We start from the raw sequence: 27,121 nt of genomic DNA, 5'->3' as shown, positions 1-27,121 counted from the left end.
GACCCCCATCCCATAATTTCCAGGAGGATAACTTTGCAGCTACTTCACCTGCACTGTATTTGCACATGCCCTGGACCACGCATCCAGGACTGGAGTCTCTCTAGCTTGACACTAACAAGGGAGAGTCATATGTTAGAAGTGTATTTTTTTTTGAGCATCACATTGATTGTCCCCTCTGGGTACACTGAAACTGCATTTCTCAAGGCAAGGTGGCGAAGGCAGATTTGCTCATTAGCAGAGCTGGAGGGAAGATTTAATTGGATCCAGTAGCATATTTTATTTTTGCATCTCAATTTGTATGGATTAGCACTTAAAAGATAAATCACTTTTAGTCTGACAGCTTAAAAGTAAAATCCCTGAAAGCTTATTGTTTTACTTCTAATGCAGTTCTGTAGTATCTGTTGGCTTCTGACATTAATTTATATTCATTTTCTTATTCGCTAAAGCAACATAGACTACAGTAGCCTGTCAACATCTTCCTTTCTTGTAAATCCCTGGTCTCTTGAGCTTATAATGTGGTGAAACTAGTTCCAGGAAAACTTCGGGTTTGCGGCACTAGAGAGTAAGACAAATTAGTTTATTAAAGATTTGGCTGAAACTGGTTTAGCTGAGAGTGAATGTAACTTTGTGGGCAGGGAGGCTGTGAGGAGGGCAGGGCTCTGTTCCCCTCTCTGTCAAAGGAGCATGTCCCAGTCTCTTGAATCAGGGGCTCTGGGGCTTGGTGGCCCCCCAGACCTGGTGGGTTGGGATGCTGCTGAGAGAGCAGGGAAGGGCTGCAGGCTGCAGCATCACCCAAAGGTTGCCTGATCTCTACCAAGCCCTACAACGTTGGGACTTAAATTGGGGAAAAAAAAAAAATCAACCTAGCTTGTCCCACTCACCTTCCCAAAGATTCATCTCTTGAAACACTGCCCAGGGGCTATAAACTATGAGAAACAATCCACTCAGGCATTGTGTTTGTATCTCTGTGCGTTGTATCCCGTTTCTACCTGCAGTTTCACAGGGGGAAAGGAGCAGGAACACTCCCTTGCTTTTTCTTGGTTGCCATTGGTGACATCTTGCTTTGGTGATTCTCTGGTCATCCTGATGGCTCCCAGCTTTCTGGGATAATGAGCAAGAACTGAGAAAAACCTTCACAAATACCCTCAAGTGTTTTATTCACTTTCTAACATGAGACTCAATATATTTATCTGTCATTTCTGTACCTTCCTTCCCTGTTCTTGACCAGGTCTAAAAAGTTTCAGTCCTTCATTGAGAGCTGCCTAGTGAAGAACCACAGCCAGAGACCAACCACGGAGCAGCTGATGAAGCACCCCTTCATCAGAGACCAGCCCAACGAAAGGCAGGTCCGCATCCAGCTCAAGGACCACATCGACAGGACTAAAAAGAAGCGAGGAGAGAAAGGTCAGTGGAGAAGAGAGGAGGGCTGGTGGAGAATAAGCAGCACTCTGAGCAATCCTTGACTTCTGCCATGTGCTCAGAAATCCCTGTCTGGGCAGCCTGTGACCTCAGACCAAGGCACATCCGTGCAGGTGAAGCATGTGGGTAAAAGAGGGAAGACAGAGAGGACTGGGTTGCCCATGGTCTCAGTACCAGTTCCCCTCACTCAGATGGCTGAGTTTGTTTGCAACATCATTAAATTCAATAGGTGTGATCCTCTGTGTGACCACGCTTCGTATGGCCTTGGGGACAGATTGTTTTGTTTGGTTTGATTCCTCTCAGACACTGAAATGAAAATAAATACCTGTAACTGAACAATGGGTGTTCATGCAAACAGACAGGTGACTGTCATTAGAGTTAATCGGTGTTTTTAAATATTCTTTCTTTTTTCCCCCAGTGAAAAATGATGCCTTTCATTGGTCCAGGTGGTAATTTCCACATGGAACATCTAAGCTTTGATTCATTAAAGCGTGTATATAAAATTTACGTTTGCACAGATCCGTGCTGGCGTGTGGGAGGGTGAAGCTGCTAAGCTGAATTTTCCCCAGCTCACGTATTTCATGGCAAGTGTGTTGATCTACGTGACATCCCTGCAGCACCAGCGATGAGCAGAGCTGTGCAAACGAGCATCCAGATAAGACCCTTGCCCCAAAGCAATTCCGCTGACTAGGAATAACCTATTAAACTGAATGTTTTCAGTGAACTCTCCAGGCCCTATCAAAGTCCTCTGCAAGAAAGATCAGATAGCAGAAGAAACTTGTTAAAGTATGCAGCTGCTTGTGAACTGAATTTTAATTTGAAAGCTCATTTGTAGAATCCAGCAAATTAATACGTTGCTATTTCTCTTCTTATTGGTAGCGGAATTAATTTTTCATGCGTACCTTCCAGCCCCTTGTAATAGATTTCACTACAATCAAAACAATAAAATGGGATCCCAGTGAAGTATTAAATGTGTTTAGTCTGGCAAATGAAGGTTGGACCCTAGAGATGGAGAGTAATTGGATAAATGCAAGCCTTTCTTTGACTGTAATTCCCTTCATCCGATAAAGATGATATCCCAACAGAAATTGCAGTATGTAACACAACATTGCAGTGAGCTTTTATGTAGATATCTTCATTGCCTGGAAATTACATGGATTTGCATAGGAGGAGCGTATGTTTAGGGAAAGAGGAGCTGGTGCCTTCAGAGCCTTGGTTAAATCCCACCTTCCTGTGGCTGTGGCTCCAATAGCTGGTGGTTCTGCAGCTTCTGTTGCAGAACCATCCTGAAGAAGGGGGTCACTCGCTGTCGTATGGGGATAAATTCTTGCACACCCTCATCTTTACATCAAGGGTCTGTGGTTGTCAGGGCTGTTGCCCACTGTGCTGGTGCTTCCTTGGCCTGGTGGCTCCCATAAAAGCACAAAATGCAGAGCAGTAATGCTGCTTATTCTTGGTCATGCGAGGTAAAGAGAATTGGCTGTTCTGCCTTCAGAGCTCTGGGGTTTGCAGCCACTGGAAAAACAAATGAATCCAGCAAAGGGCACTGATGAGCAATTCTGTTCCTAGATGAGACAGAGTACGAGTACAGTGGAAGTGAGGAGGAGGAGGAGGAAAATGACTCTGGAGAGCCGAGGTAAGAATCAGCATTTCATTTGTGCCCTTATAGCCCTTTAGCTCTGCATAAAATCAGCTTGGATTATGGGCTGATATGAACTGGAAATGGAAAGAGGACGGTCTGAGCACTGAGTCCTGTTCCCTGGCAGAGCAGAGGAAATTCTCGCTGCCGGGTGGTGCGTGGGTATAAACTGATGCTCTGGATCACCTTAACCGAAAGCTGGGGAAGAAAACCCCATTGGCTGTGGGATCTGCAGCATGGCATGGTGCTGTCATGGGAATGTGGATATTGAGATGTGGAGAAATGCGAGGTGAAATTTAAGAACTCTTCAAAATGTGGTTCCTTAAAATGTGGTTCCTTCCAAGTGTAACTCCCTGTTTCCATGTAATTTCTCCACCATGAAACCTCCCAGGTGCTGCTGCAAGCACCATGGGGCTGGAACTTTCTTTGGTGACATTTTTCAGAGCCATTGTAATTAGTATCAGGTTATTCCATTATTTCACCGAGATAATGTAGTATTTTAATAGCTGGCAATGATTCATGCTAAATGTGCTTTGTGCACAGCTAAATATAGTGTGTGCCAGCCACTGCAGCACCAGAGGCTTTGGTTAGAAACCCAATGTAAAGGAAACCTGTCCATTTACAGTGAGCAAATGACTGGTGAGCCATTAGCAAAGCTCTGGCACTTGCAGGCCCCCATCCCTCCATCCACTGCTGCTCAAGCTCTGGGTGCTGCTGGGATGGAGGGGAGAGGAAAATCACACAGAGAGAGGCAGGAGGCTCAGAGCTGCTGGGATGGAGGGCAGAGGAAAATCACACGGAGAGAGGCAGGAGGCTCAAGGCTGCCCAAGCTCTGGGTGCTGCTGGGATGGAGGAAGAGGAAAATCACACAGAGAGAGGCAGGAGGCTCAGAGCTGCTGGGATGGAGGGAGAGGAAAATCACACGGAGAGAGGCAGGAGGCTCAAGGCTGCCCAACCTCTGGGTGCTGCTGGGATGGAGGGAGAGGAAAATCACACGGAGAGAGGCAGGAGGCTCGGGGCTGCAGGGAGGGGATCTTCTGACGCTTCTCCCGTGTGCAGCTCCATCCTGAACCTGCCGGGAGAGTCGACGCTGCGGCGGGATTTCCTGCGGCTGCAGCTGGCCAACAAGGAGCGGTCGGAGGCGCTGCGGCGGCAGCAGCTGGAGCAGCAGCAGCGCGAGAACGAGGAGCACAAGCGGCAGTTGTTGGCCGAGCGGCAGAAGCGCATCGAGGAGCAGAAGGAGCAGAGGAGAAGGCTGGAGGAGGTAACTGGTCAGGGCTGAGCTGGGTTTCGGGGTGCAGCCTGCAGCCCTTCTGGTGGCAGGTCCCAAGGGACTGCTCGCAGCCTGGTTTAAGGTCGCGTGCTGACCTCTCCAGTCAGTAACCCCAAACATTTTGTTCAGCCCCTCCACTCATCCTTTTGGCGTAGCCACCTCCAGCCGCTCCCTCCACCGTAGCGAGTGTTGCCAACTTTTGTGAAGGTAATAGAACTGGTTTGCTATAAATAAACCCTTGGAATACCGAACCTAAAGGGGTCCCTGAACTACTGAGCAGATTTAGCCCATGACTGGGGTGACAGCTGTACTCAGTCGAGGTAGGCAATGCAGCATCTGTCAAGTTCATTATCGTTATTTGCTCCTGTGGCCTGTTACAGTTGAGAAGAAGATGAAGAGCTCCTAGTGCCTTGTCCCTGGATCCAGGTGCCATTCGTGTCCCATTTAATCCCTAATTTCAACTTCAGTCCTTACAGTCCCTGCCAATTACAATTTCTCTTGCAGGGGAGGGGCAGATGCCTGCCCGACTTGTGCAATGACCCATCTGTGCCCCGAAGGATAAGATTTCATTACCCTTGTCTTAACGTACCAGCCACAAATGCAATCGGTCATAAAATTACCCACCCCATTTAAAATCCAGCTGCAGGATTTGACCGTGTGACTTTGGGTGTCCCTGAGCTGCTCAGCCCGGCCACGTGCTCTGGAGAAAGTGCTTGGTTTTGCTTTAGCTCCTGATTCTTGTACTGAAGGAGTTCACCAAAAAATAAAGAGGTTTTTCCCCATCTCTTGGGCTGTTTTGATGGGGTTTTGTAAAAAGACACCCATTGCCTTGCCCTGAGCTCAGCCCAGGTGACTCATGGAAGCATTGAGGGTTATTAAATTAGCTTTCTGAAGAGGTCACCAGTATGTCTGATAAAAGGATTTGTGGTAAATGGACCATTAGAGCATCCACCCCCTTAATTTGCACGAGCAAGAGGTCTATTACTCTGGTCACCAATCTCTCCCTGTACTGGGTTAATGCCTCAGGCCAGGGGCACAGACAGGAAGGAATTTCAGGCAGCTGATGGTGGTGATGGTGATGGTATGGCCCCTCTTCGAGGTGGTCCTCTGAGCCCCTCCAGGGCAAAAATCAACACAGGCAAATGGCAGGCAAAGCATTTTTTCAGTCTGGTAAATATGTAGGTCTGTTGTTGTCAGAGCACAGAGTGTTCAATACTTTGTAGGTGAGGCTTTGATACAGACCTGCACCCAACCCGAGGATGGCAAGCTGTTTTGGGAGAGGACAAGGTTTCCATGTAGGTGCACCCCAAAATCCCCTGCCCCAGTGGATGTTTGTGAGGACTGTCGTAAGGAAGCCTGGTTCTGCCTTGTCCCACCCTGCTTGCTGCAAGCAGTACAGGAGCAGAACAACAGCAGAATAAAAGCAGACACCAGATTAGCTGCAATCCTGTAATGAATACAATGCTTGCTGCTGTATTAATATGTTCTCTTCACACAGAAGAAAATTGTTCTCTCTTTGCAGCTTCCTAGGCAGGTTTTGAATGGAGGACTAATCCCTTTGCTAAGCTGGAGAGCTCTGCCCCGAGCTACAGAGTTGCTGCCTTGCTGGGCTGGGCTGTGCTCAGTCCCCTGGGCCCTGCCACTTCCCTTCTGTTGTGTCCCCAAGTCATTGAAAGTTAATGCCACCATAGCCAGGATTTAAACCCAATGCCTTTTTATTGTGGCTCGGAACAACCCCACTGGGCTCTTCACCCGCTGCCTTCTTTCCAGCTGCGTTACAGCTTTTGTTCCTCAGTTGGAAGGGAGATGTGTTGGAGCGCAGCTGGCCAAGAGGTGTTTGCAAGCTCCTGCCATGTCAGAGGAGTGGGGAAAAGCAGGGGGGCTGTAGTTGAAGAGCATCCCCTGCCCCCTCTTGATGTGATCAGTCCCACGGGCTCAGCCAGGATCAGGGCAGATGCTGGGGCCAGCTGGCAGCTGTGGTAGCCCCAGCATCTTCTCAAGTGCCCATTTCCTCAGGTCCATCTGGGCAGGTTTAGCTTCACCTGCATCCAGCCCCAGAGTAAAATGAGCCCTGCTCTCTATTAGACACCGTTTGCGTGGCGAGCAAGGAGCAGCTGAGTTGCTATGGTGAGGATTAAAGCTGGAGTCCTTGGAAGAGGTACACACCTTCTGTTGCAAACGTGGTGGGTTGTGGCAGTGGTGAGGACAGATGCTCCCCAGCACGTCTGGCTGTGGCTTTGCCAGCTGCAAGGTGCCCTGAATCTGCACAACCAGAAAATCTGTAAATGCGGAGAGCAGCGAATAAAGTTTCATCACCACTGCAGGGATATAGTTTGGTCCTTGCCCTTCCCGGATATTTTAGGGCAGGAAGCATCTGGTGGGCAGACAGAGGTAGCCAACAGCAGCTGTCACAGCTGCCCTGAGGCTCCCAGCACACTGCATGGATGTGGGGTGCTGCTGCAGCACTCGCACCCATCCCAGCAGCACCCAAAGGCTCCAGCAGCAGCCAGGCTGCTGCTCTTGGGCCTCTCTGCTTTTTCCTACGCCAGCTTTGCACTAACTTTTGTTGATGACTCTTGGCCGGAGATTTATTTTGGTGAATGGGAACAGGATTTCTTCCATGCTACTTTATGGTCTGACTAAGATGGGGTGTGCCTCCAGCAAGCAGCACTGGTAGCAGATCTCTGGGAGGAGAGACCAGTGGAAGACTCAGATTACTGTGTTTTCAAAATAAATTTGACCTTTAAAACACAGTAGAGCAGCCGGGACAAATAAACCCTTGGAGCTGGTGGCTTTTGGGTCTCCTAAGTCAGCCTGTTCAAGCTGCCAAACACATTACTGTGTTTACAGAAAGAGCTCCTACTCGTCATAAGATGCTGCGGAGGTGTCCAGGCTGAGGGAGTGAGTTGGCATTTGGGCCCAAGTGCAGCTCCAAATGGATTGATGTAGAAAGATGCCAAGCTCAGAGATGCCTGGACTTAATTTGTGCTGGAGATGCACAGCAAAAGAGCTGAAGAAAGGCCTTAGGTGGGATAACTGGCCCAATCCTCTGTCAGTGCAAACCTTCAAGAGGTTTCTTTGCTGGTTTTCCAATGCTGTCTTTAAATACTGGCAGGGGTAGAGCTCCTACCCTTTCTTGTGTCTCATCTAACAGAGCTCAAAATGAAGGCATCTCATTTTTTTCTGTCACCTTGATCTTCCTAAATGGGGATTTCTGAACCTCTCACAAAGTACCTCCCACGTTAGGGCTTTTTTTGGGGAAATCCACCATCTCCTGATGCTGCTCTAGCAATAACATCAAATGTATATAGAAAAAAAGTCAAGTGAGGAAGTCTGGTGGTCTCTTTATGACCTTCTTGGTGCCCTTGAGACCTTGCTGCCATCCTTTGCTTGTCTGCTTGCATCTGTTGGACACTTGGGCCTCCTTTTTCAGGAGCTGACCAATTTCCTTCTCCGAGGCTGAATCTTCCTCCAGGCAGTCAAAGAGATTTAGATTTGCAGCTGTCTTTAATTGCAGTGGAAGTAAAAATGCCCAAGCTAGCTTTGAAACCGGGACTTTCATGGGAGCAGAGTTGCAGCTTTGTTTTCCCTCGTGCAGAAAGTTGGTCTCATGAATTCAAAATGTGCACCAGAACTAACCCTCAAATTAGAGAATTAAATATCAATAGATCCAACAGCACTGCAGAAAATGTTTGTGTCATGCAGAAGGGTGAATAGGCTTGAATATATTTTAATTTTTCCCTATATATACATATATTAGATATATATAGTTCCCTAATCAGCCTTCCGTTTGTTGCTGGCACAGAATGAGCCTTGATGCACTGGTTTAACCACCAAAACTCCAGCTCAGCTGTAGGAATAACACATCCCGGGGTCAGGAGCCTTAGGGATCCTGCAAGACAAATCTCTGTGCAGAGCCCTTGGCCGCAGTGGGCAGATGGAGTCCGAGAGGGCTTTACCCAACCTCATTTTTCTGACATATTGTGGATTTTTTTCCTTTCTAGGTATGAAATGAAGGTCAGATCTTTACCGGGGACGTACAAGGGAAATCTGAGCATCTTGCTGTTTGCGTGTGAGGTTTCAGTCAGTGCACTTACGGTGCTGGATGTTCAAGGGATAAAAAATTGCTGAAGCTCCTGTAAATATTAACCAGCAGAAAACCACAGACTAGAAGCTCTTACAAAGCAATGCCAAAAAAAATTTTCAGCAGTTAATTAATGGTGGTTTGTTATTTTCTTCTGCATGTGCAGGTGGTCCTATAGCTTGTAGGAACCTTGTCGTTTATATGGCAGCCCCCTCACAGTTGTGGGGTGCATGGGGACACTGCAGTGGTCCCAGCAGCATTCCTGCACCCATTTCCAAGGAGAGCTGTGTTACAGCAGCTCCTGTGGTAAAGGTATGAGTAAACCTAAATGTCTCTCTCATTTTTCTTTGGTCGGGAAACATGTCGGGCTCATATTTTCTGAAGTACGAGATTTTTCCTGCGCAGGGCATCCCTTCGTGGTGATCCCAAGTAAAAGTTCTGCAGTGGTTCAGAGCAGATCAGATCCCTGTTTGCCATGGTGGGAAGTTCTGACCCAGTTTCTCTACCAGTGGGAAACACCTCTGCATGCTCCAGTGCTTGGTGTGTCAGGAAAGATGATGTTCCAGCCACAGTCACTCTTTCCCTGGTGGCTCAGATAAATGAGCCTGTCACAACAACGCAACCACCTAGAATATTTGTTTTCATTTGTCACTTGGAATTCCCCTTCCACTTCTTTCCTGGCTCATGCTGGTGTTTGGGAGCAGCAAGCCAGGGTTTCCAGGAGCTTCTTCTTGCAAGTGTCAGTGACTCTCTGAGCTCACAGGCTTTGAGGGGCAGCTGCAGCTCTCTCATTGCTCGTAGCCCAGGATGTGTCTGATCTAGCAAAGTGAGCTTGCTCTTTGAAGTCCTTGTTTCATGCCAGGCCTCCAAGGGCGTTCCCACCAGAGGTTTTGCCTTCGTGTGTCTCCTCTCATCAATATTTAAAACCTGTCATATCTGGTGCAGTGCAAATAAGATCCCGTTCTGGCTTACAAGCGGCTACATATAGCTTTACCTGCAGAGTTATATAAATGCAGTCCTAATTAATTGGTGCTCTTGCCTTGAATGAATAATGGATCTGGATAGTGTAAATACAGTAGTTTCAGGCTTGGAGAAATGTGGGAAGTGTGCTCTTGCAGTGGGAGAGAGAGGGCAGAAAACAGGGAGAAAAGGAGGCAAGGAATGAGAGATCTTTGAATGTTCCCTTTTTTTTTATTTTTTTTTTCTTTTTTCTTTTTCCTTCTGTTTCTACATGCACTTGTTTTCAGCTGCATCTTCCTGATCCAAATCCCTCCTTCAAAAACAGCCCCTGTCATCCTATTGCTGGGGAGACTGGGGCATTCCTGGAGGCTTTGCCCACTGCAGTGCCAGGTCCTCTCCAGATGTTTGCCAGCTGCTGCAGAGGGGCCATACAGGGAAGGCAGCTGATTGAGCCCTGCTCTGCTGGGCTGCAGTGTTCAGCTGAAGGTGCTGGTTTAGCTACCGTGACAAATGACCTGCTTATAATGTGACCTGACAAATGTGCTGTGGAGCTGGAGGGAAGTGCTGCACTCCTGGCCTCTCTAAAATGTGTGTGTTGGATCCTGCCCAGAGCCTCTGCCCCAAGAGCCTGGCTGCAGCAGGGTGCAGGGGCTCTTTGAATATCCAAAAGAGCATCAGGCCCGGCTTTGAAGGAAAGTGGTACCTGTGAGCCTCAATTCTCAGTCCTGGAGTTAAATAGGCTTTTAGAAGGGTGGTGGTGAGATGGTGCCTTGAAGGAAAGGAGCCAGAAGTGAGGCAAGCTCACTGGGACACACGGTACCCAGGAAAATCGCTTTTGCCTCCTTCTTTGGAAGGATTTGGATTTGTTCGCCTACTCGATTGGAAGGGAAGACCATTTGGGTGATTTTTATTAAAGAAATAGCCGTGGTATTCAGGGCCTTGCCCCCTGCCAGCCAAGCCCAGCCTACACAAGCATTATGAGCTTTATTCAGCAGCGTGATAGTTCAACTAAAACAGCCAGCCATTAAAACCCACCCCAAAACCAGTGCGACACAACTGTGACAGGAAGCTCGGGGTAACATTTATTCAGCACATCAGTCTGAAGATCTGTGCTTCAGAGGTCATGGCAGCAGTGACCATCACTTCAGGAGGTCAGGGAGCACTGGCAAAGCCAAGAAATCCCGCATATCACCAGGACGCTGCGGGGTGGCCGTGTCCTGGTGGTGAGCCCTCTGCAATTTCGAGTGCAGAGTTCCAAAAGCTACACCCAGGCCCACTTTCTCCTGTTGCCAGCGAGGACAGGCGTGCACACAGAGTAGCACATGCATCCCCTGCGTGCGTGGGCAGCGCCAGTGCCTGGCAAGGGACACACCCGTGTCTGGAGCTGCCAGGTTATTTCAGGTTGGATGCAATTTTTCCTTCCCTGAGGCGAGTGGCTCTGATAAATGTGGCTATAGGTGGCACTGAAGCTGTGCTGCAGCTCAGGGAAATCATTGGAGTCCATGTGGATGTCACCTGTGGGTGAGGAGTCAGCAGCAGGACAGGCAGTGGCTCCTGATGGAAACGTTGGGGTCTTTAAATGTTTGTTGCAATATCTGTGGATAGATTTATCTTCCTGGATATCTGTCTGTAAAGATATCTGTAGCTGTGTATCTCAGCAGAGACACAAATATATAGAACATGGAGGAAAATACAGTATCTGTATCAGTATCTACAGATAGATACAGATTTTAAATCCATCTGTACAGTGCAGGTTCCTGCAGAGCAGCAGCTTCACATGGACTCATCTTGGTCTCTGGCATGCTCAGCCAGTTCTTTCAGCTGCTTGCTCCAGCCCTCCCCACGATTTAGTGAGTGCATGGCGTTGCCAGCTTCTCCACTGACAGCATTCCCTCTGCAGTCTGCTCAGCCACCAGAGAAAAAAAGACAGGGAGGGAAAGAAAAAAAAAAGGAGAAAAAAGGGCCAGGTTTCTGCTTCAGCGGGCGCCTTCCCGTTGGCGTGCGGCTGCACGCAGGAGGTGATGGAGATGATGGATGGAGTGAGGGCAGGCAGCTGCAGTAGCCAATGCTGGCATTTGAGTGCCCTCTGCCGATGCTGGCTGTGGTGCTGCAGTGAGGGGCTGCCCTGCCCAGCAGCGTGCAGCGCCGCGGCGCTTGGCTGGAGCCCCGGCTCCCGGCATGGTTCGGGCAGCTGCAGGAGTTAGGCTGGGTTAAAAGCAGCCGTGTGGTGTGCCCAGGGTGACACGCAGCAGGCTGTGGGTTGGCGGCACCCCGAAACTCCCTGGGTTGCTGTCAGCTGCAGAGTGGAGCAGGTGGGGATGCACCCAGGAGGGCGGGGGGCAGGCACGACCTGAGAATAGCAAGGGAAGTCTCATCCTGCTTATTCGGTGCTTCCAAAAGGAAAAACCCTTGAATTTTGAGTCTTGCTTGTTGGTTTCTGGTCTCAGCAAACGTAAAGAGGGATGCATTTCCCTCTCAGTGGGCAGTCAGTCCTCTGGCTGTCTCCCTCATCCTCATGGGTGGGTTTGGGGCTGGGATGTGTTACCTGTAGGCGATGGGCTCGTGTCGCATCCTCTCGTCTGAGGCCTGATCAAGCCCCTGATCGGCCGTGCAGGAACGTGGGGACCATGCACTGCCCCCATGGCTTCATCTGCAGGTGGGAGAAGAAGCGATCTGGTTCTGGCTAGGAGGATGCTGTGGGTTCTCCACAGCCAGCGCCAAGCACCAGAGTGTAAGGATGGAGTGGGATAAAGGAGTCCCGCTACCACCCAAACGGACCAGCCTGCTGGCAAGGCATCTCCTTGGATGGGTGGGAGCATTCTGCGTCTGTGGGGGTCTCCAGAAATGATTAGAAAAAGGACTTGGAGCTCCCGGGGAGAGGCATGGGGATGCTGACCTGTACCTCGTGCCCCCACAGCAACAGAGGCGGGAGAAGGAGCTGCGGAAGCAGCAGGAGCGGGAGCAGCGCCGGCACTACGAGGAGCAGATGCGGCGGGAGGAGGAGCGGCGGCGCGCCGAGCACGAGCAGGTAACGGGCAGGGAGTGTGGCCGTCGCCTTCAGCACGGATTCCTCTGCTTCTAATCAGAGATTTTCTTGTAAACGCTCATTTTTTACCACTTGAGAGCAAATTGCTTAATTGTTAGCACTGCGTGTGTCGCTTTCACTGCTGTTGTTCATTTCTGTGTGGATCCACTTGCTGGCCCGCAGATGTGAAGGCACTTGGTGCAGGTTTTCCACGCCCGCTTGTTGTTGGGGGTCAGATTTCTTGTTATTCTTGGGTAATGTTTGCCATTTCCCAGTGGTTTCCGTTCTCGTAGAGTGGCGGACACCCTGGGCTCTTTGGGCAGGGATGGAGGGTGCCCGGGCTGATGGATCAGATCACTTGGGCGGGGTGGATGTGGGTGCCCACCTCATTCTCCTTCCTCTCTGGAACTACTGGCTCTTTTACCTTCTCTCTCTTTTTCCTTTGATCCTTGCTGCCCATGCCTCCAGGAGTACATCAGGCGACAGTTAGAGGAGGAGCAGAGACAGTTAGAGATCCTGCAGCAGCAGTTGTTGCAGGAGCAGGCGCTACTTCTGGTAAATGGGAGGCCACGGCCACGCTTGCCGCTTTCTGCCCGTGTCGCGTCCGCATGCGCCCGCGTGCACCCGTGTCCCCCCAGTGCCTCCTGACGTGCCCAGACGTGGGGGACACTTCTGTCACCACCCTACCTGGAGCCTCCTGTCCAGCTCCGTGGCTGCAGCGTGCCTGGATGCCCCGTTCTGCTCAGGGCTGGGTCCCCTCGTGGTGCACGGCTCTCATCGCGTCCCCTCCGCAGCGTTGACGTGTGTGTGCCCTCGTGAGAGGAGCAGCCCTGGTTGCTGCTGTGAAGTTTTGGAGGCTGTTTGCAGCATGTTGGGGGTGTGTTCGAGCTGTTGCGTGCCTGCATCCATCAAACCCACCCTGCCATGCTGTTCTCCGTGTTCTGAGTGAAGGCTTTTGTTTCAATCTCCTCGCAGGAGCACTGTCTGTTCCCTTGTGTGCCGTTTGCATTCTAGATGTCCTCTTTTTTATTTAATTTGGGTTTGAGTTATCCTTTTTACTGCTGGTAGCTGTTACTCTTTCTGCATTTTCTTTTAATCTACAGGGTCGTTCGGGGTTTTTTTGTCTGGCTGTTTTATTTAGGGGGGGAAAAAGGCCCTCACACAAGCCGTTTCCTTTTTAAAGGACTTCTCAAAATTATTTACTCCTTAAAACTCATAGAGCTGTAGAGATTCAGAAAGATCACACAGTTGGTTTTGCAGCCTTTCTCTTCCCAGGACCTATTAAGTGGTCTTACAGAGGAGTTTGCTTCAGTTGGGTTTTGTCTGATCATAAAATCATGAAGTGGTTTGGGTTGGGAGGGACCTTAAAGACCATCTCTTTCCACCCCCCTGCCATGGGCAGGGACGCCTTCCGCTACACCAGCGTACTCTGAGCTCCATCTTGACCAGGTGATGTTTGGCACCTCATTGAATTGTTCCTTCGTTTTTCTATCCAGAAAAACCTGGGCAAAGTCAGCGGTAACTCCTAAGCAAACATCAGCCCTCAGTGGGTCTTGCAGGGTTTCCCTGACAAGGCAGCACTCACGTCCCCCATTCCTACCAAATGGGGCAGTTCAGCGGCTGCACAGCATCACTGGCAGAGTCACAACTCTGAATTTGTTGGCTCTGCTGTCTCTCCTTGGGGATGCTTTACAGCTCAGTCCCCAAAGCCTTTCAAATCAGTGAGCTCTGCCAGAAGACAGCCTTTCAGATGCTCAGGCCCCATTGTTGACCCAAAGAGATGCAGCTGGCAGGGCACCTTGTGACTGTGTTTTCTCCTGGGTAGGAGTACAAGCGCAAGCAGCTGGAGGAGCAGCGGCAGGCGGAGAGGCTGCAGAGGCAGCTCCAGCAGGAGCGGGACTACCTGGTGTCCCTGCAGCAGCAGCAGCAGCAGCAGAGGCAGGACCAGAGGCCAGCAGAGAAGAAACCCCTGTACCACTACAAAGAAGGGATAAATGCCAGCGAGAAGCCCGCGTGGGCCAAGGAGGTAAGGGAGAGCAGGGAGGATGATGGTGCTCATCTGCACCCGCAGGGCTGGGTGTGAAGTACACACAGCAGGTTGTGCTGCACAGGGTGAGGATCCAGGGGATGCCATCAGCTGTGCTGGGAACACTCCCAGCTCAGTGCAGGGTGTCTGTGTGTGTTTGTGCAAACGGGGAGGTTTTTCCATGAGGACATGCGAGGAGGAGAATGGATTCCTCCTGGAGGGGCTCAGCCTGTCTGGGGGCTTGTGGGTGTAGAATCATAGAGTGTTAAGATGTTGGAATGGACCTTGGAGATCACCTCCTTGTTCTCCTTCCTGGCACGTCAGTAAGTGTGCAGGGGTCAGGTGTGAATGCACAGGGTGATCGTTGCAAGGTTCCTTGCTGAGCCCTAATTCTGCATAGTCAGGGGTTGGACAGCTTTTCCCCCCAGGCTCAGGGCTGTGTCCCTTGGGATTTCTCTTTCCTGATTTTTTCTCTCAGGCAAAAAGAGGGGATTGTAATAGTTGGGATATCTTGAATATTAATTATTGCTAGTCTGAATAGTCTTGAAAAGATTAAGACATGCATTGTCTGCAGTGCAGATTCAGGATCATGTGCAAATTCTTTCTCATTAATCTCTTTTTGGTGGCTCCAGTAAGACTGGTGCCTGCTCTTGCTATTAATTTTTCTAAAGTTCTTTTTGTTCACTTTTGTAACCCTACTCCTGGGCAGAAAGATCTTTTAATAACTTCCCTCTACTTCCTACTAAGCAGGAGCACTACTTAGCATCCTTTAGTCCTGGCAGACATGAGATGTGCATCCAACATGTAGCTGATCTTTCCTGTTGACAGTCCTCAGCTGCATCCACAATACCTGCAAGCATTGAAAACTCAAGGAGTTCAGCTACCTGTTGCCATGAAAAGGCCAGTGATATGTTCTTGGCCTTTCTGAACCATCACAGAGATACATACGGGTGTCTAAAATGCTTTTCACCTCTTTACACACTCACTTGGATCTTTCTTTTGTTACTTCCAGTTCAGTCTTCAGTCTCTTTTGGTGGCAGTGCACCAGGTGATAGATTTTCATGGAGTTGCAGCATCGTTCTCCAGCCCCTCCAGTGAAAGAAGAGGTTTGATAAGTGGGATTGCAGATGAGGTGTTCCAGATGTGCTGAGCTGCCTCTGATGGAGAGGCTTCCACCTGCGTGGTGCCTCTGCAGCTTTGAGCAGAACTGGGTCGCTCTTGGCCATCTGTTGGAGTGCTGAGAGTAGATAGTGGGCAGGGAAAAGAGAATAAACTCTGTCTTCCATTGCCTGGTTTTAGGTAAACCCTCTAGAACATTGCTAAAGTACTTCTGGCACTGTCTGCAAAACTTTAGCAAAGACACATAAAAAGGAGTATTATTTTTTATCTGGGGTGAAGGAGAAGAGTGCTGGATTTAGCTTTCCCTTTCAAACACAAAGGCCCATTTCTTCTGTTTCATGGGGCTGGCATCTTTTTGATGCTGTTGCTGGAAGCAAGACATTGGGAGCTGCACAGCGTTAATAAGAGCAGCAGAACATGCCCTCTTACCCTTTGCCAAAATCATAGGGAAGATGAGGTTTCCTGTTGTTGGGGAACTTCTCCAGCTTCCACCAATTAGCTCTGCAAACCATTTATTCCTTACCCATGTCACTCTCTCTGGTTTCTAATTAAATGCTCCAAGCTGTGGCATCTTTCTGCTGTTGGGAGCAGTAGTTTGATGTACTGCCTCAGCAAAGCACCTTTGGGAATCCCCCAGAATGACTCTTCTTGCCTCCATCCCATTTTATCTTCTGTTTAGTCCTACTTTTAACACAATTCAGGTACTTTGCTGCATATATTGAAGGCCCACCTTTGCCTGCTCCACAGATAGATCTGTGCTGATACTTAATGAGCCTACCATGGTTCCTGCTATAGTTTAGCAATTTCCATACCCAACCCATGCATGCTAATTTAACAGAAATATTGAGACTTTGTTTTCCTGTGGGAACAATGAAAAGACAAGTCTGGTGCTCAGCCTACAGTTTCTGGAGGCTGTGCAAAGCTTATTTGGATATTTCCTGAGGATTTTGCATTTTATCCCATACTGCCCTTGTTTTTATGCTTTTTTTGGTCTCAAGTCTTCTCTCTTAGAAGCTTGATCACCGCAGCTGAGCCCTGTTCATGTTGTGCCTGTCTTTGCTTTTCGCACCTCTCCTTTATGCACACATTTTTCCCACCTCACTCATTTTCACAGAGTGACCCCAAGACCCTGCAGAAGTGGGATAAAGCATCAAGGTGAGGCTGTGGCCACTCACCTTGTGGTCGTGTCCCTGCAGCCCCTGGTTAAGGGACTGGCCTGCTGGTGATGACAAAGCCCTGGGTGAGGAGCCAGCCTGTGCTGCATCTCTCACAGCTTCCCTGGAGCACAGTCAAGGATTTCTCTTGATGCTGAACGAAACAGTCTGAGCAGATAGTCCTGCCAAGACGCATGGATGCACATTCCCTTCTGCTGCCCCTTCTACTCATCTTCTTGTTTCCCAGGATTATCCACTGGATGTTAACTTGGGATGTGGCTTGGGTGCTCTCCCAGGCCTGCCCTGTTTGTCCAGGCACATCTCTTATAATTATGGACTATTTGGGCCTTTTTGGAGATCGTGTTGGGACCCTCTGGTGATCCAGCCAGGGATGTGACATGAGCACTCTGAGCTGTGATCCTGTAATTAGCAGTTCCCGTTGTTACTGACATTTCTGTTATGGATCAGTATTCGCTAAACAAGGAGTTGCAGCTAGCCAGGGAAAGCTTGGTCAGCTGAAGGATGGGTTTGGGCAGGAATATGCCACACATGACTGTGCACAAACGAGGGGACAGGTTTAATCAGACATTTTCCACATGGTGGCTAACCCCTTTGGTGCTTTCCCACTGTTCAGAGCTTCCCTGAGAGAACTCAGGGCTCAGCTGTGCATCGTGAGCTGTTCTGTTCTCTGCAACAGCCAGCACCCCCATCAGCTCCTCCTTCACTCCCCGTGGCTTTTATCCTGCTCTCACTTTGAAGTGATGTATTAAAACATTAGCGGCCTTCTACTGGGACTGCACAGACACTGCGAAGGATGTTTCCTGCTTTGGGGAATCTTGAGTTCAATTAGAGATGGTCTGTACCTGAGCAATGATGAACTCCTGAAGGGTTTTGCTGCTTTTTCCCCCTTTCTGTCTCATAGTGGAATCAGTAGGGCCCCACCAAGCACAGCTGGAGAGTCTTTTGCTGTGCTGGTGCCACAAGGTGCAAATGAGGAGACACTGGCAGTGGGAAATCAAGCACCTTTCTCCTTCCCAGTACCCAGACATCCCCGTTTGATCCCTCTCCTGCCTGCTCCTGCACACCAGCTTGGACATCCTCCACAATCAGCTGCACATTAGGGGCTGGCATGGTGCCGGGGAGCAGCTGGAGCTCGGCGGCGGCTCCGTCTCCGCCTGTCGCTGTTGCTGCCAAGGCTTGGCTGATGAGGAGAGGCACTGGAGCAGCCTGTGACCCAGCACTCGAGCTGCTGCTCCCTTTTCAGAGGGAGTTCTCCTTCCCACCCTGCTCCCCTTCTCATCCCTGTGTCCCCTTTCTTGGGCACAGCACGGCCTCTGCTCTGTTGGGCAGTGCCTGGGGAAGTTGTGGTGACCTTTTAGGACACAGCAGTAGCTCAGGTGGCCCCACATGAACTGAGAAAGGAAACAGTCCATAACACAAATTTCTTAGTTAGATTTTACTCTGTCTCGTGCTCAGTCTCTGAAAAGGATTCATTTTTATTCATATAATGGTTCTTCTGTTTCATGAGTATTTCCTTGAAGAGGAGCTTTGGTTCTTTCCAAGCAAACCTGTTGTAAATACTGCCTTTTAATGTGGCATCATCCACGGTGGAATCGAGACATGCTCGGGGTGTTTAACACTTAAATTGACACATAAATAAAATACACATCGGATCTCGAGGTATCAAAAATCCTGCATAGCATATGCTGCCTGAATATCAATGCACAGCCTAACTGCAGGATGGCACGGCTGGGTGAGCTGAAACCACTGTGTTCCCATCAAGGGTGGCTGAAAGCACTGGGCTTTGGCTTGATGTTCTCTCTCAGTAAAAGAGGTTTTTCCCCTCCCATACACGGCAAGGTGCCAGACTCAGTAAATTCAGATCAAAGCCAACAGTTATCTGGCTGCCATGTTTATTCTTTTATTCAGATCAAACAAAACTACTCATTGTGTTGTTTGTAACAGTGAAGGAAAATGGTCCCCTTGCTTAAAGATCCATTTGAGAAGGAAGAGCTTCTCAGGAGTCATCTTTAGGAACATCTCTCTGAGGCATGCTGCCTTTTCTTTATTGTTTCTTGTTCTTTATTTTTCCATTTCATATTCAGAAATTCATTTAGTGTATAAATTCAGGCAGTCCTTTTCAGGCCTTTAAAATGCACTTACGGCACAGTTTGATAGATAAGTGGATTCCGTGATCAGAGAGTCACTTAGATTGGGAAAGTCGGGATTGTCAAGTCCAATCTGTGACGGATCACCACCTTGATCAAACAATATATATGGTGTGCCTAAATGTCAGATGATTCCTTTTTCTGACCCAGAGATGGGGCAACTGAGAGGCGTTTTAAAACCTTTTATTCCATTTTCAGTCTCATGTGAAGGGTGAGACAGTACAGATGTTACAATTCACGCCATCACAATCAGAAGCCAAACTATTTGCTAATTACAATACATGATAAGTGTTTCTCAGCCCATCAGCTTTTGCCACACAATGCCACTAATGTCTTAAAGCCAATCACCTAAAATTACCCCTCGTGGGTCCTACTACCATGCATCTTTTGTAGCTCTATTTCTTTAAAGTGTCTATTCTTATCTGCAAGGCCATCATTTGAAACTTGTCTCTGGTTTGGTTTCTCTCTCGACAATGTCCGTCCTGTTCCATGGCATTTCTAAGTCAGCATTTCTTATCTCGAAGTTTCCATGCAGATACATACTAGGCGAGCCTTCTGTCAGGCTTGGAGAATCCTTTACAAATCCATTTCCCACACCTAAAGCGAAAAGGGCTTTCTGTATGTTTATGGGTTTCCATTGGAAATGGCTTCTCTGGGGGGCTGACCCCTGTCCCCGTGTCCCCCAGGTGGAGGAGCGCTCGCGGCTCAACCGGCAGAGCTCCCCGGCCATGCCCCACAAGGTGGCCAACAGGATTTCGGACCCCAACCTGCCTCCCCGCTCCGAGTCCTTCAGCATCAGCGGCGTGCAGCCAGCCCGGACCCCACCCCTGCTCCGACCCGTGGACCCGCAGGTAATGCTGCTCCCCCCCGGCCAGGATGCTGGGGCTGCTGGTAAGGAAACGAGGAGGAGTGGATGGAAGGGAAATAGCGTCTGGCTCCCTGGTTTCTCAGCCTTGAGCATATTCATGAGTAAGAGCAGCATCTACATGCATGAGTGTATTCCTCTTGTCACCTCCATGTGTTAGCAACATCACGCTGGTTTATACCTTCCTTTGAAGCATCACGTACTGGTTACTGCTAGAAACAAGCTGGAGGACCAGGAGGAGCTGCTGCTCTGGTCCAGTGCAGCTGTTGCTCTGATCCTCTTTGGATCTGCTTTGTGTAGAAGGCCAAAACCACAGTGCCTGGTACAAAAGAACCCGGGATGCTTTGATGCTGAGGATCATCAGAAAGAAGTTTTGCTTTCTTTGCCGCTTTGATTCAAGGTTTTGTTTTGGTTTTCCATTGAGTTGACATCAGTCACAAACACATCTGGAGAGGGCATAGATCACCATGACTGTCACAGAGGAGGGGCATTGTTATTTTAGAAGTTTCTCCCAGCCATGAGGTCTGCAAGTACTCTGCCACCAAAAGCTGTAGGAGTGTCAGTGCTGGCTCTGGTCCAGCCCCTGGCATTGCTCCCACAGATCCAGAGACTCCGGCAGGAATTTCAGAGAGAAGTACAAAGCCTTTGCTCCAAGTTCAGCTGGGCTTTCTGTGGAATATGTGCCAACCACGTGTGGCACCTCCAATACAAAGCCAGCTTTACACAAAAATGTGCAGGAAAGCCCTGAAACACACTTTTTCTGTATGCACTGGGGAAGTGGGCAAAACCCCACTTCACTGTCATCCCTCTGACTGACCAAATAATTTTCAGTGACCTTGGCATCCTACACCATCAGCAGCTACGAAGAGTTTTGTTTGGCAATAAAATACTCGTGAAAGAGTTGTTTGAAGCCCAAAGCCCCGTGTCAGTGTGTGTGTGTGTGCATACATGTGTGCCTGTGAGAGATGGACACATGTATATAGAAATTTCAAACAAAAGTCACCGCCCTGTTGTATCAAAGGAGTGCAGCTTCACCGAGTCCTGGGAAGATGCTCTGATTTCACAAACTGTAACCTTGTGATTTGCTCAGATTTCCCAGAACAGATGTCACTATTCCTTAAACTTGCAACCTGTAGGGCTAATCCATGGGAGCCACCGAGTCCTATAGGAGCTCATGCCTCAAGATATTTTTTAAGCCATCTATGCCTCAGAATTCCTGATGATTTTTTTAAATCAATTATTATTTATTATCGCTTCCTTTTTTTTTTATTTTTTCATTTTTAACATGGAAAATCCATGCCAAACCTCATTAGCACAACCACAGAGGTGCAGGTGTAGGAGCTGGACTTTGGGCCAGCAGCAGCAGAGCCTGGGGCGGGCACGGTGTGTGCGGGAGTGTGATTTTGAACAGATCTTGCGTTGAAGTGATGTAAGTCAGAAGTTCCTGAAACCAAGGCAGTGCTGATCTCAGACCAAGGGGGCTTTTCAGTGCATCCAAAGTTCTAATCAAAATATATATATTTTTTTTTAATCAAAATTTTAAATTATTTTTAATTCCTTTTTTTTTTTTTTTTACCCTCCATTTTGACTGATAGTTCTGTTTTGACTTGGTGCTTAGATTCCACATCTGGTCACTGTGAAATCCCAAGGAAGCTCCTTGTCTGGGTCTCAGTCACTGCATGAACAGCCTGCAAAGGGACTGGCTGGGTTTCAGGAGGCTCTGACGGTGACCTCTCACCGCACTGAGATGCCAAGGCAGAACTCGGACCCCACCTCAGAAAACCCTCCTCTGCCCCCTCGCATTGAAAAGTTTGACCGAAGTTCTTGGTTACGGCAGGAGGAAGACATTCCACCAAAGGTAACACAATTGCTCCTCACTTTCAGCACGTCAGAGGCAATCCCAGAGCTGAGTCCCTCTGGCAAAGCAGAGTGGGCAGGACTGAGCCCACCCCAAGGCTCTGCAGCGGGTGCTGATCTGCCCGGGGGCTGCATTTCCTCAGGCAGGGTTTGCTGGGAGCTGCTCTTGGCTGCAAAACAGCACTGCCCTCCAGCAAAGAAAGTTCTCGAGCTCGGACAGAGGCCAAAACAAATTAATCTCTTCTTTCCCTTGGATAAAAAACAACCTTCTGCTTAAATAGAATTATAGGAACATAAAATTTGTCATACTCAATAAGACGGGTCCTTTTTAGTCCAGTACCGTGCCTCCAGTTGCAATCAATATTTGATGGAAGACTTGTAAGGGCTCCAACAGCTTTCTACATTCATTGACATTTTGGCAGTGTCTGGCAGTACCTCTTTAATTAAGATTCTTCTGGACCAGTATTTCGATTGTGTTGTTTATACACCTTCACTGTGGAAGAATTATAACTTGGCCATTAAAGTTCCCCTTACAGTGAATCAGTGCTCAGCCGGGAGGATTTTTACGGAGGAGAAATGATTATAAATCGATTAGTGACAGGGAAGGCAGTATTTGTCCCTGATTGAGAGGCAGTTTTTCTGTGTATTTGCAAAGTGAGTGACTTGCCTTTTTTCAGAGCAAAGTCGCAGTCACCAGGTAAGCCTCCCTGTGCAAGGGGTCTGTGGTGGTGCCATGGGTGTTGATAATGCTCCTGTTTCTGCTGTCACCAAGTGAGAGGAGACAGCAGTGCTCTGCTGGAGGGAACAGCAAGCCAACAGCTCCTGGAACTGTCTGTGTGCTTGGCTCCTCCACAGTGCAGGAGGGTGGCTGCCTGGTTTTAACATAATTAAGAAAAAGCCCCTGCGATTTAATGTTGGCTTTTGCCATGAGTCCTTTGAGAAGGACGCTCCGCTGCAGTGGTGCCCTGCATGGTGAGGCCATGGCTGCTGGGAGAAAAGCTGCTCTCCAGCACTATGCAGTATTTTCCCCCTTGGCTGAGGGAACACGGACTCTGTAAGGGATCCCCACCAGATCACATTTAGGACTGTTGTGTCGGCAGCACCACCCATGAGGAGCCTGAGCTCACACTGCACTGCCCAAGGTGGGTTTGATGTGTTTGCAGGCAGGAACAAAAGCGCTGCCCTGAGAGGCAGGACCAGCTGTCTCTGTGGTCCGGGGTCTTGTTTCTGCCAGTGCTTATGGCTGGATGCTTCAGAGGAAGGTGGAAAACTCCCCAAGTCCTGACTGGAGAGTACCTTACCTGGAGGGGGAGACTGCTTTGTACTGAGACAAGCTGCAGCTGGTGATGCTCCAGTCTAAAGCGTTGCCAGCTCTCTAAATCTTTTCTTATCTTGCCTAATGCAACTGTGTGTTTATTCTCAAAAAAAAAAAGCCAAGCCTAATCCTTTTTCTTGCTAATCCTGACAAGCCCTTGGCCTCTCTGTTACCTGGTGCAAGGTATTGAATGGTGAGTATTGTCTTGGCTCTCCACATCACCTGAGGCGCTCGGGGATGAGGCCACTGCACCTGTGGCCATGCAGTGATGCCTGAGCTCCCATGGGATGGGACAGAGTTCCAGGGTTACCTGTCGCTGCCCCTGTGGGCTGTGGTTGGCTTCGGGTGTTCACGCTGAGCCCTTCTGCCAGCAGCAAGATTTTGGCAGCAGCATCTGAAGCTCAGTGAAGGTCACAGTGTTTAATGCCAGTGTTAGGTGGGTCAGTCTGGACCTTCCCACTGTCAACCCTCTTGTTTGTCCACTAGTCAACACCTTCTGTCTGCTGGCATGTGTCATATCTGAGCTAGATAGAAAACCCCCGTTGTGGCTGTTAAAATGCACTTCAGTCTGAATTTTACCTAAAAAATCAGTTTGATGGCTTTTGTTAGATTTAAATTCTATAAATGTGTGTGTGTCTGTATGTGCATACATTCCTTCTAGAAGTAAGTGCCCTGTTTGGTGGTAGCCAGGCTGCTCTGGGGGCTCCCGTGTCAGGAGCATCCTGAGGCCACCTTTGCATCTTGCCGCTGCCTCCTGCTCCAGCGATTCCTTCTGAAAGCTGAGAGCCTTGTCTTTTATAATCGCCCTAAACGCTGCCTTTCTCTCAGTGGGAAGTGGGCTGTAAATCAGCCCCAGGGCAGTGCTGGAAGGCGAGCTCGTGATGGCTCAGGTGTGGCCCGGCCTGGGTGACTGCAGACGTCTCCACTCTTTTCCAGGTGCCTCAACGAACCACTTCCATATCCCCTGCCCTGGCAAGGAAGAACTCCCCAGGCAATGGCAGCGCCCTGGGGCCCCGGCTGGGCTCCCAGCCCATTCGGGCAAGGTAAGGACACGCAGGGGATGGGCAGGAGTGATCCTGGTGTGGCTCTGCTGCGCTGCCCCAGCCTCGCCCCCGGACAGGGGCTGGGCTCCAGCCCTGCTTTAGCTGACTGACCACCACAACATTTGCAAGGCTTCTCTTGTCTCTGGGATGAGTTTTTACATCCGTTAGTGATTTGTACTGACAGGGCTGTGAGCGCTGGAATCCCTGGAGGCTTTGCCCCCTTGGCTGAATGCATTCCTGGGCATTTCAGGGTTTGGAGGTGGATGCTGCATCTGCCGCTGTGGAATCAAACAGGAGTTTGGGTGCTCCCCTTAGTGGAATTGGGTCCTGGTTCTCACCTCTTGCATATTAGTGGATCCCTATAAGCCAGCGGGGAGGTCTCTGTAGTACATTCCTTACATCTTTTAGGCATCAGAGCAGTTTTTCACATATAATGACTGAGGAATGTGCTGCAGGACTGACACTCTCACAGCTTGCTGAGATCTTCTCTCGGTGTAGATCAAGGATTAAATTCCTTTCACCTTCCCAGGACTGGGCCTTTAGCTCGGCCAGATCCAGCTCTGGCACAGCAGTGAGCCTTGAGGAAGGTGCTGTGCCAGCACTGCGGTCCCATCTCTGCCATGTCACAGCTATCCCTGGGCATGTCTGAAACGAGCAGGGAAGCCGACAAGCTCTGCTCAGAGCTGGATGGAGAGAACACAGCTTAGTCATGCGAGAGCTTGTCTCTGCCTCGCAGGACGAGGCCTCGGACGGGCACATCCCGGGAGAAATGCGAGTTCCAATTAGCCTTGCGTGAGGGAGCTCCTTGGTTTCTTCCTCCTGCCTTGTCCTCAGAGGGTGAGGTCAAAAAGGGAATGTGGGGATGTTCACTGTGTGTGCTGTCACCAGTTTGAGCATCCGCCTCCCTTTCCAGCTCAGTGCCCCCTCTGTGCTTCAGCAAACTCACAGGCAGCAGCCCTGAGTCGCTGGCAGGGGCAGCAGTAGGAGGAAGAATATTTCTTGTTGTTCTTTATTTTGTTTTATTTTTTAATTAGAGAAAAAGCATATCATGCTTTCTTGCTCTTCTTTGCCGAAGGCCGAAACATTTTGAATTCTTGAGAATGTTGTTCTTTTAATTAGCTGTTGGTTGAAGGACAGTTTAAAATGCAGAGGGATATTGGACTGCGGAGTCTTTAGAAGTGATGGTGTTGAAAATAAAAAGGATAATGGGAATCTGGGATTCAAGTTCAAGGTTGCCCAGTGTTTCCTGCACCCTCCCTGTCCCTTGTCCTGGTCAGTGCAGGTAGATACATCAGTTGCCAAAGCTTTCAACTGTACTTCATTAGTTAATTTAACTAAGGATGTAAGCCATACAGCATGAGCTGGAGGCCTTCGGTTTGATGAAAATTGGAAATTATTTTGATGCTACCACGTGTCCATTAAACTTAAGTTTTCATTGAAATCATTTCATACTTCATTTCTCTCACAGTAATGTAATTTCTTTCCCTTTTCCCCATTCCTCCTATTGGTTCTTGAGTCTCCCCGTGCATAAATGTAAATATTATAGAAACATTACAGAAATATTCCCTGTTGTGACAAATGAGGGAATATTTACTGTACATTTTAAAGAGGCCTTTGAATTAGATCACTTCCAGAAACATTGTAGAACACCAAATTGCCTATCTCTGCATGAACATCTCTTCTGATGTCATTTCAATGCCAAGTAAGAATTAATTTCCTAAAGGCATCTGATACCCAGAGAGATATTAGTCACTCCTTGTGTATCAAGGACACTTTTTATTCCAGATTTATCTGTGTTCACAAGGGTGAGAGAAATCAAGGAGGAAAAGTGGATATCTGATGCAAGTTTGAAGTGAAGCCATGAAAATTGGGGACTGTGAATTAAGTGGTACAAGTGATCTGCAGCCTGGTTGCAAACTTGAGATCCTTGCTTTGCTGAAGTCTTTGTCTAGCAACACGTCACAAATTCCTGTTTTTATGAAGAGTTTTGGTGGCTTATTAGGTTGCAAATCCACAGACAGGGCATCGAGAGCAAAGAATCTTTAAATGGTTGCCAAATTTCACAAAGTAAGAGCAGAAAGCTGCTCTGGGCAGTTTTCTTGTGTCGTGGTCATAGTGCACCCAGAATTGGTGACCTCAGCCCTGTCTCCTCCAGCTGAGGAAGACTCTCCCTGCCTTTGGCCTGTCAGTGTGGGAAGGGTCTGGAGCCCTGAGGGTGCTGATGGTGCCCCTCTGTTTTGTCCTCCTGCAGCAACCCAGACCTGAGGAGGACAGAGACCATTGTGGAGAGCCCCTTGCAGAGGACCAGCAGTGGCAGCTCCTCCAGCTCCAGCACTCCCAGCTCCCAGCCCAGCTCCCAGGGTGGATCCCAGCCCGGCTCCCAGGCTGGCTCCAGCGAGCGCAACAGAGTCAGAGGTGAGCTTGGAAACATCCCTCAGCACCGGGCACATTTTGTGAGGCTTCCTGACAAGCAGGAAGGGCAAGAGGCCTGTGATCTCATGCTTGTTTTTTAAAAAGATAAAAATCAAAGGATCCATCATTTCTGATGTGCTTTTTGTGACCTGCTGGCCTCTTGGCAAGGAGAGTTGCCAACAGCCCCATTTCCCTGGAGGCTGGTGTAAGATGGCCACAGCATCACTGCCAAGTAGCTTGTACAAAAGGAGATGGGGCTTATGCTTTAGGGTGAACAAAAAAAAACCCAACCAGTGTGCTTCCTGTCTTCATCCACCCAGGTGCACCTCTTCTGATGTAGGAGTGTGTTTCACTTTTAATTGATAGATAATATTTGGGAGAGGGGCTTCATCTTTGTGCCTGAGATGGGATGAGAGGAGTGATGTAACGTGTAAGAAGCTTTCTCTCAAATGCTCTCACCAGGCAGCCATGCTGACACGGGGTTTATTGTAGCCAAATTTGTGTTTGTAGCCAAATAGTTCTCTCTCTTCCTAGCGCCCCTCCTAAAGATATTCCGTTCCCCTGTTTAATGGCAATGGAGTAGTGGAGTTGCCACAGCCCGTTCACCCCCACATCTGCATTCTGGCACAGCCCCACACTGCCCCAGGGCTGAAGAGTATTAAGACAAATGCTGCCTCCATGTGTTGAATATTTTATGACTCGGCCATAAGATGATGGTGTCTGTTGTTGAAACCATCAGTCCGCTAGGTAGTCAATAAAAGG

General features: G+C 49.1%; 1 protein-coding gene across 6 annotated transcripts in view; it reads left to right on the top strand.

Moving 5' to 3' along the window:
* TNIK (TRAF2 and NCK interacting kinase) overlaps window positions 1–27,121 on the top strand; it is a 151,121-nt gene that overhangs the window by 100,713 nt on the left and 23,287 nt on the right. For 3 of the 6 annotated variants that reach the window (XM_066193730.1, XM_066193726.1, XM_066193727.1), the window contains exons 10-19: window positions 1,229–1,404; window positions 2,989–3,055; window positions 4,118–4,322; window positions 12,293–12,403; window positions 12,869–12,955; window positions 14,226–14,426; window positions 19,554–19,718; window positions 21,351–21,590; window positions 23,841–23,947; window positions 26,199–26,362. In XM_066193730.1, the coding sequence (XP_066049827.1) occupies window positions 1,229–1,404; window positions 2,989–3,055; window positions 4,118–4,322; window positions 12,293–12,403; window positions 12,869–12,955; window positions 14,226–14,426; window positions 19,554–19,718; window positions 21,351–21,590; window positions 23,841–23,947; window positions 26,199–26,362 (1,523 nt within the window). The remainder of the gene's footprint in view (window positions 1–1,228; window positions 1,405–2,988; window positions 3,056–4,117; window positions 4,323–12,292; window positions 12,404–12,868; window positions 12,956–14,225; window positions 14,427–19,553; window positions 19,719–21,350; window positions 21,591–23,840; window positions 23,948–26,198; window positions 26,363–27,121) is intronic. The other 3 variants (XM_066193729.1, XM_066193728.1, XM_066193731.1) reach the window with 2 other exon arrangements.

Source organism: Chamaea fasciata, unplaced genomic scaffold (assembly GCF_029207755.1).
Source record: "Chamaea fasciata isolate MVZ Bird 193981 ecotype frontalis unplaced genomic scaffold, bChaFas1.0.hap1 SCAF_11, whole genome shotgun sequence".
NCBI classification, from domain to species: domain Eukaryota; kingdom Metazoa; phylum Chordata; class Aves; order Passeriformes; family Sylviidae; genus Chamaea; species Chamaea fasciata.
The sequence above is the reverse complement of the archived record's forward strand: the minus strand, read 5'-3'. Positions and strand labels throughout refer to the sequence as shown.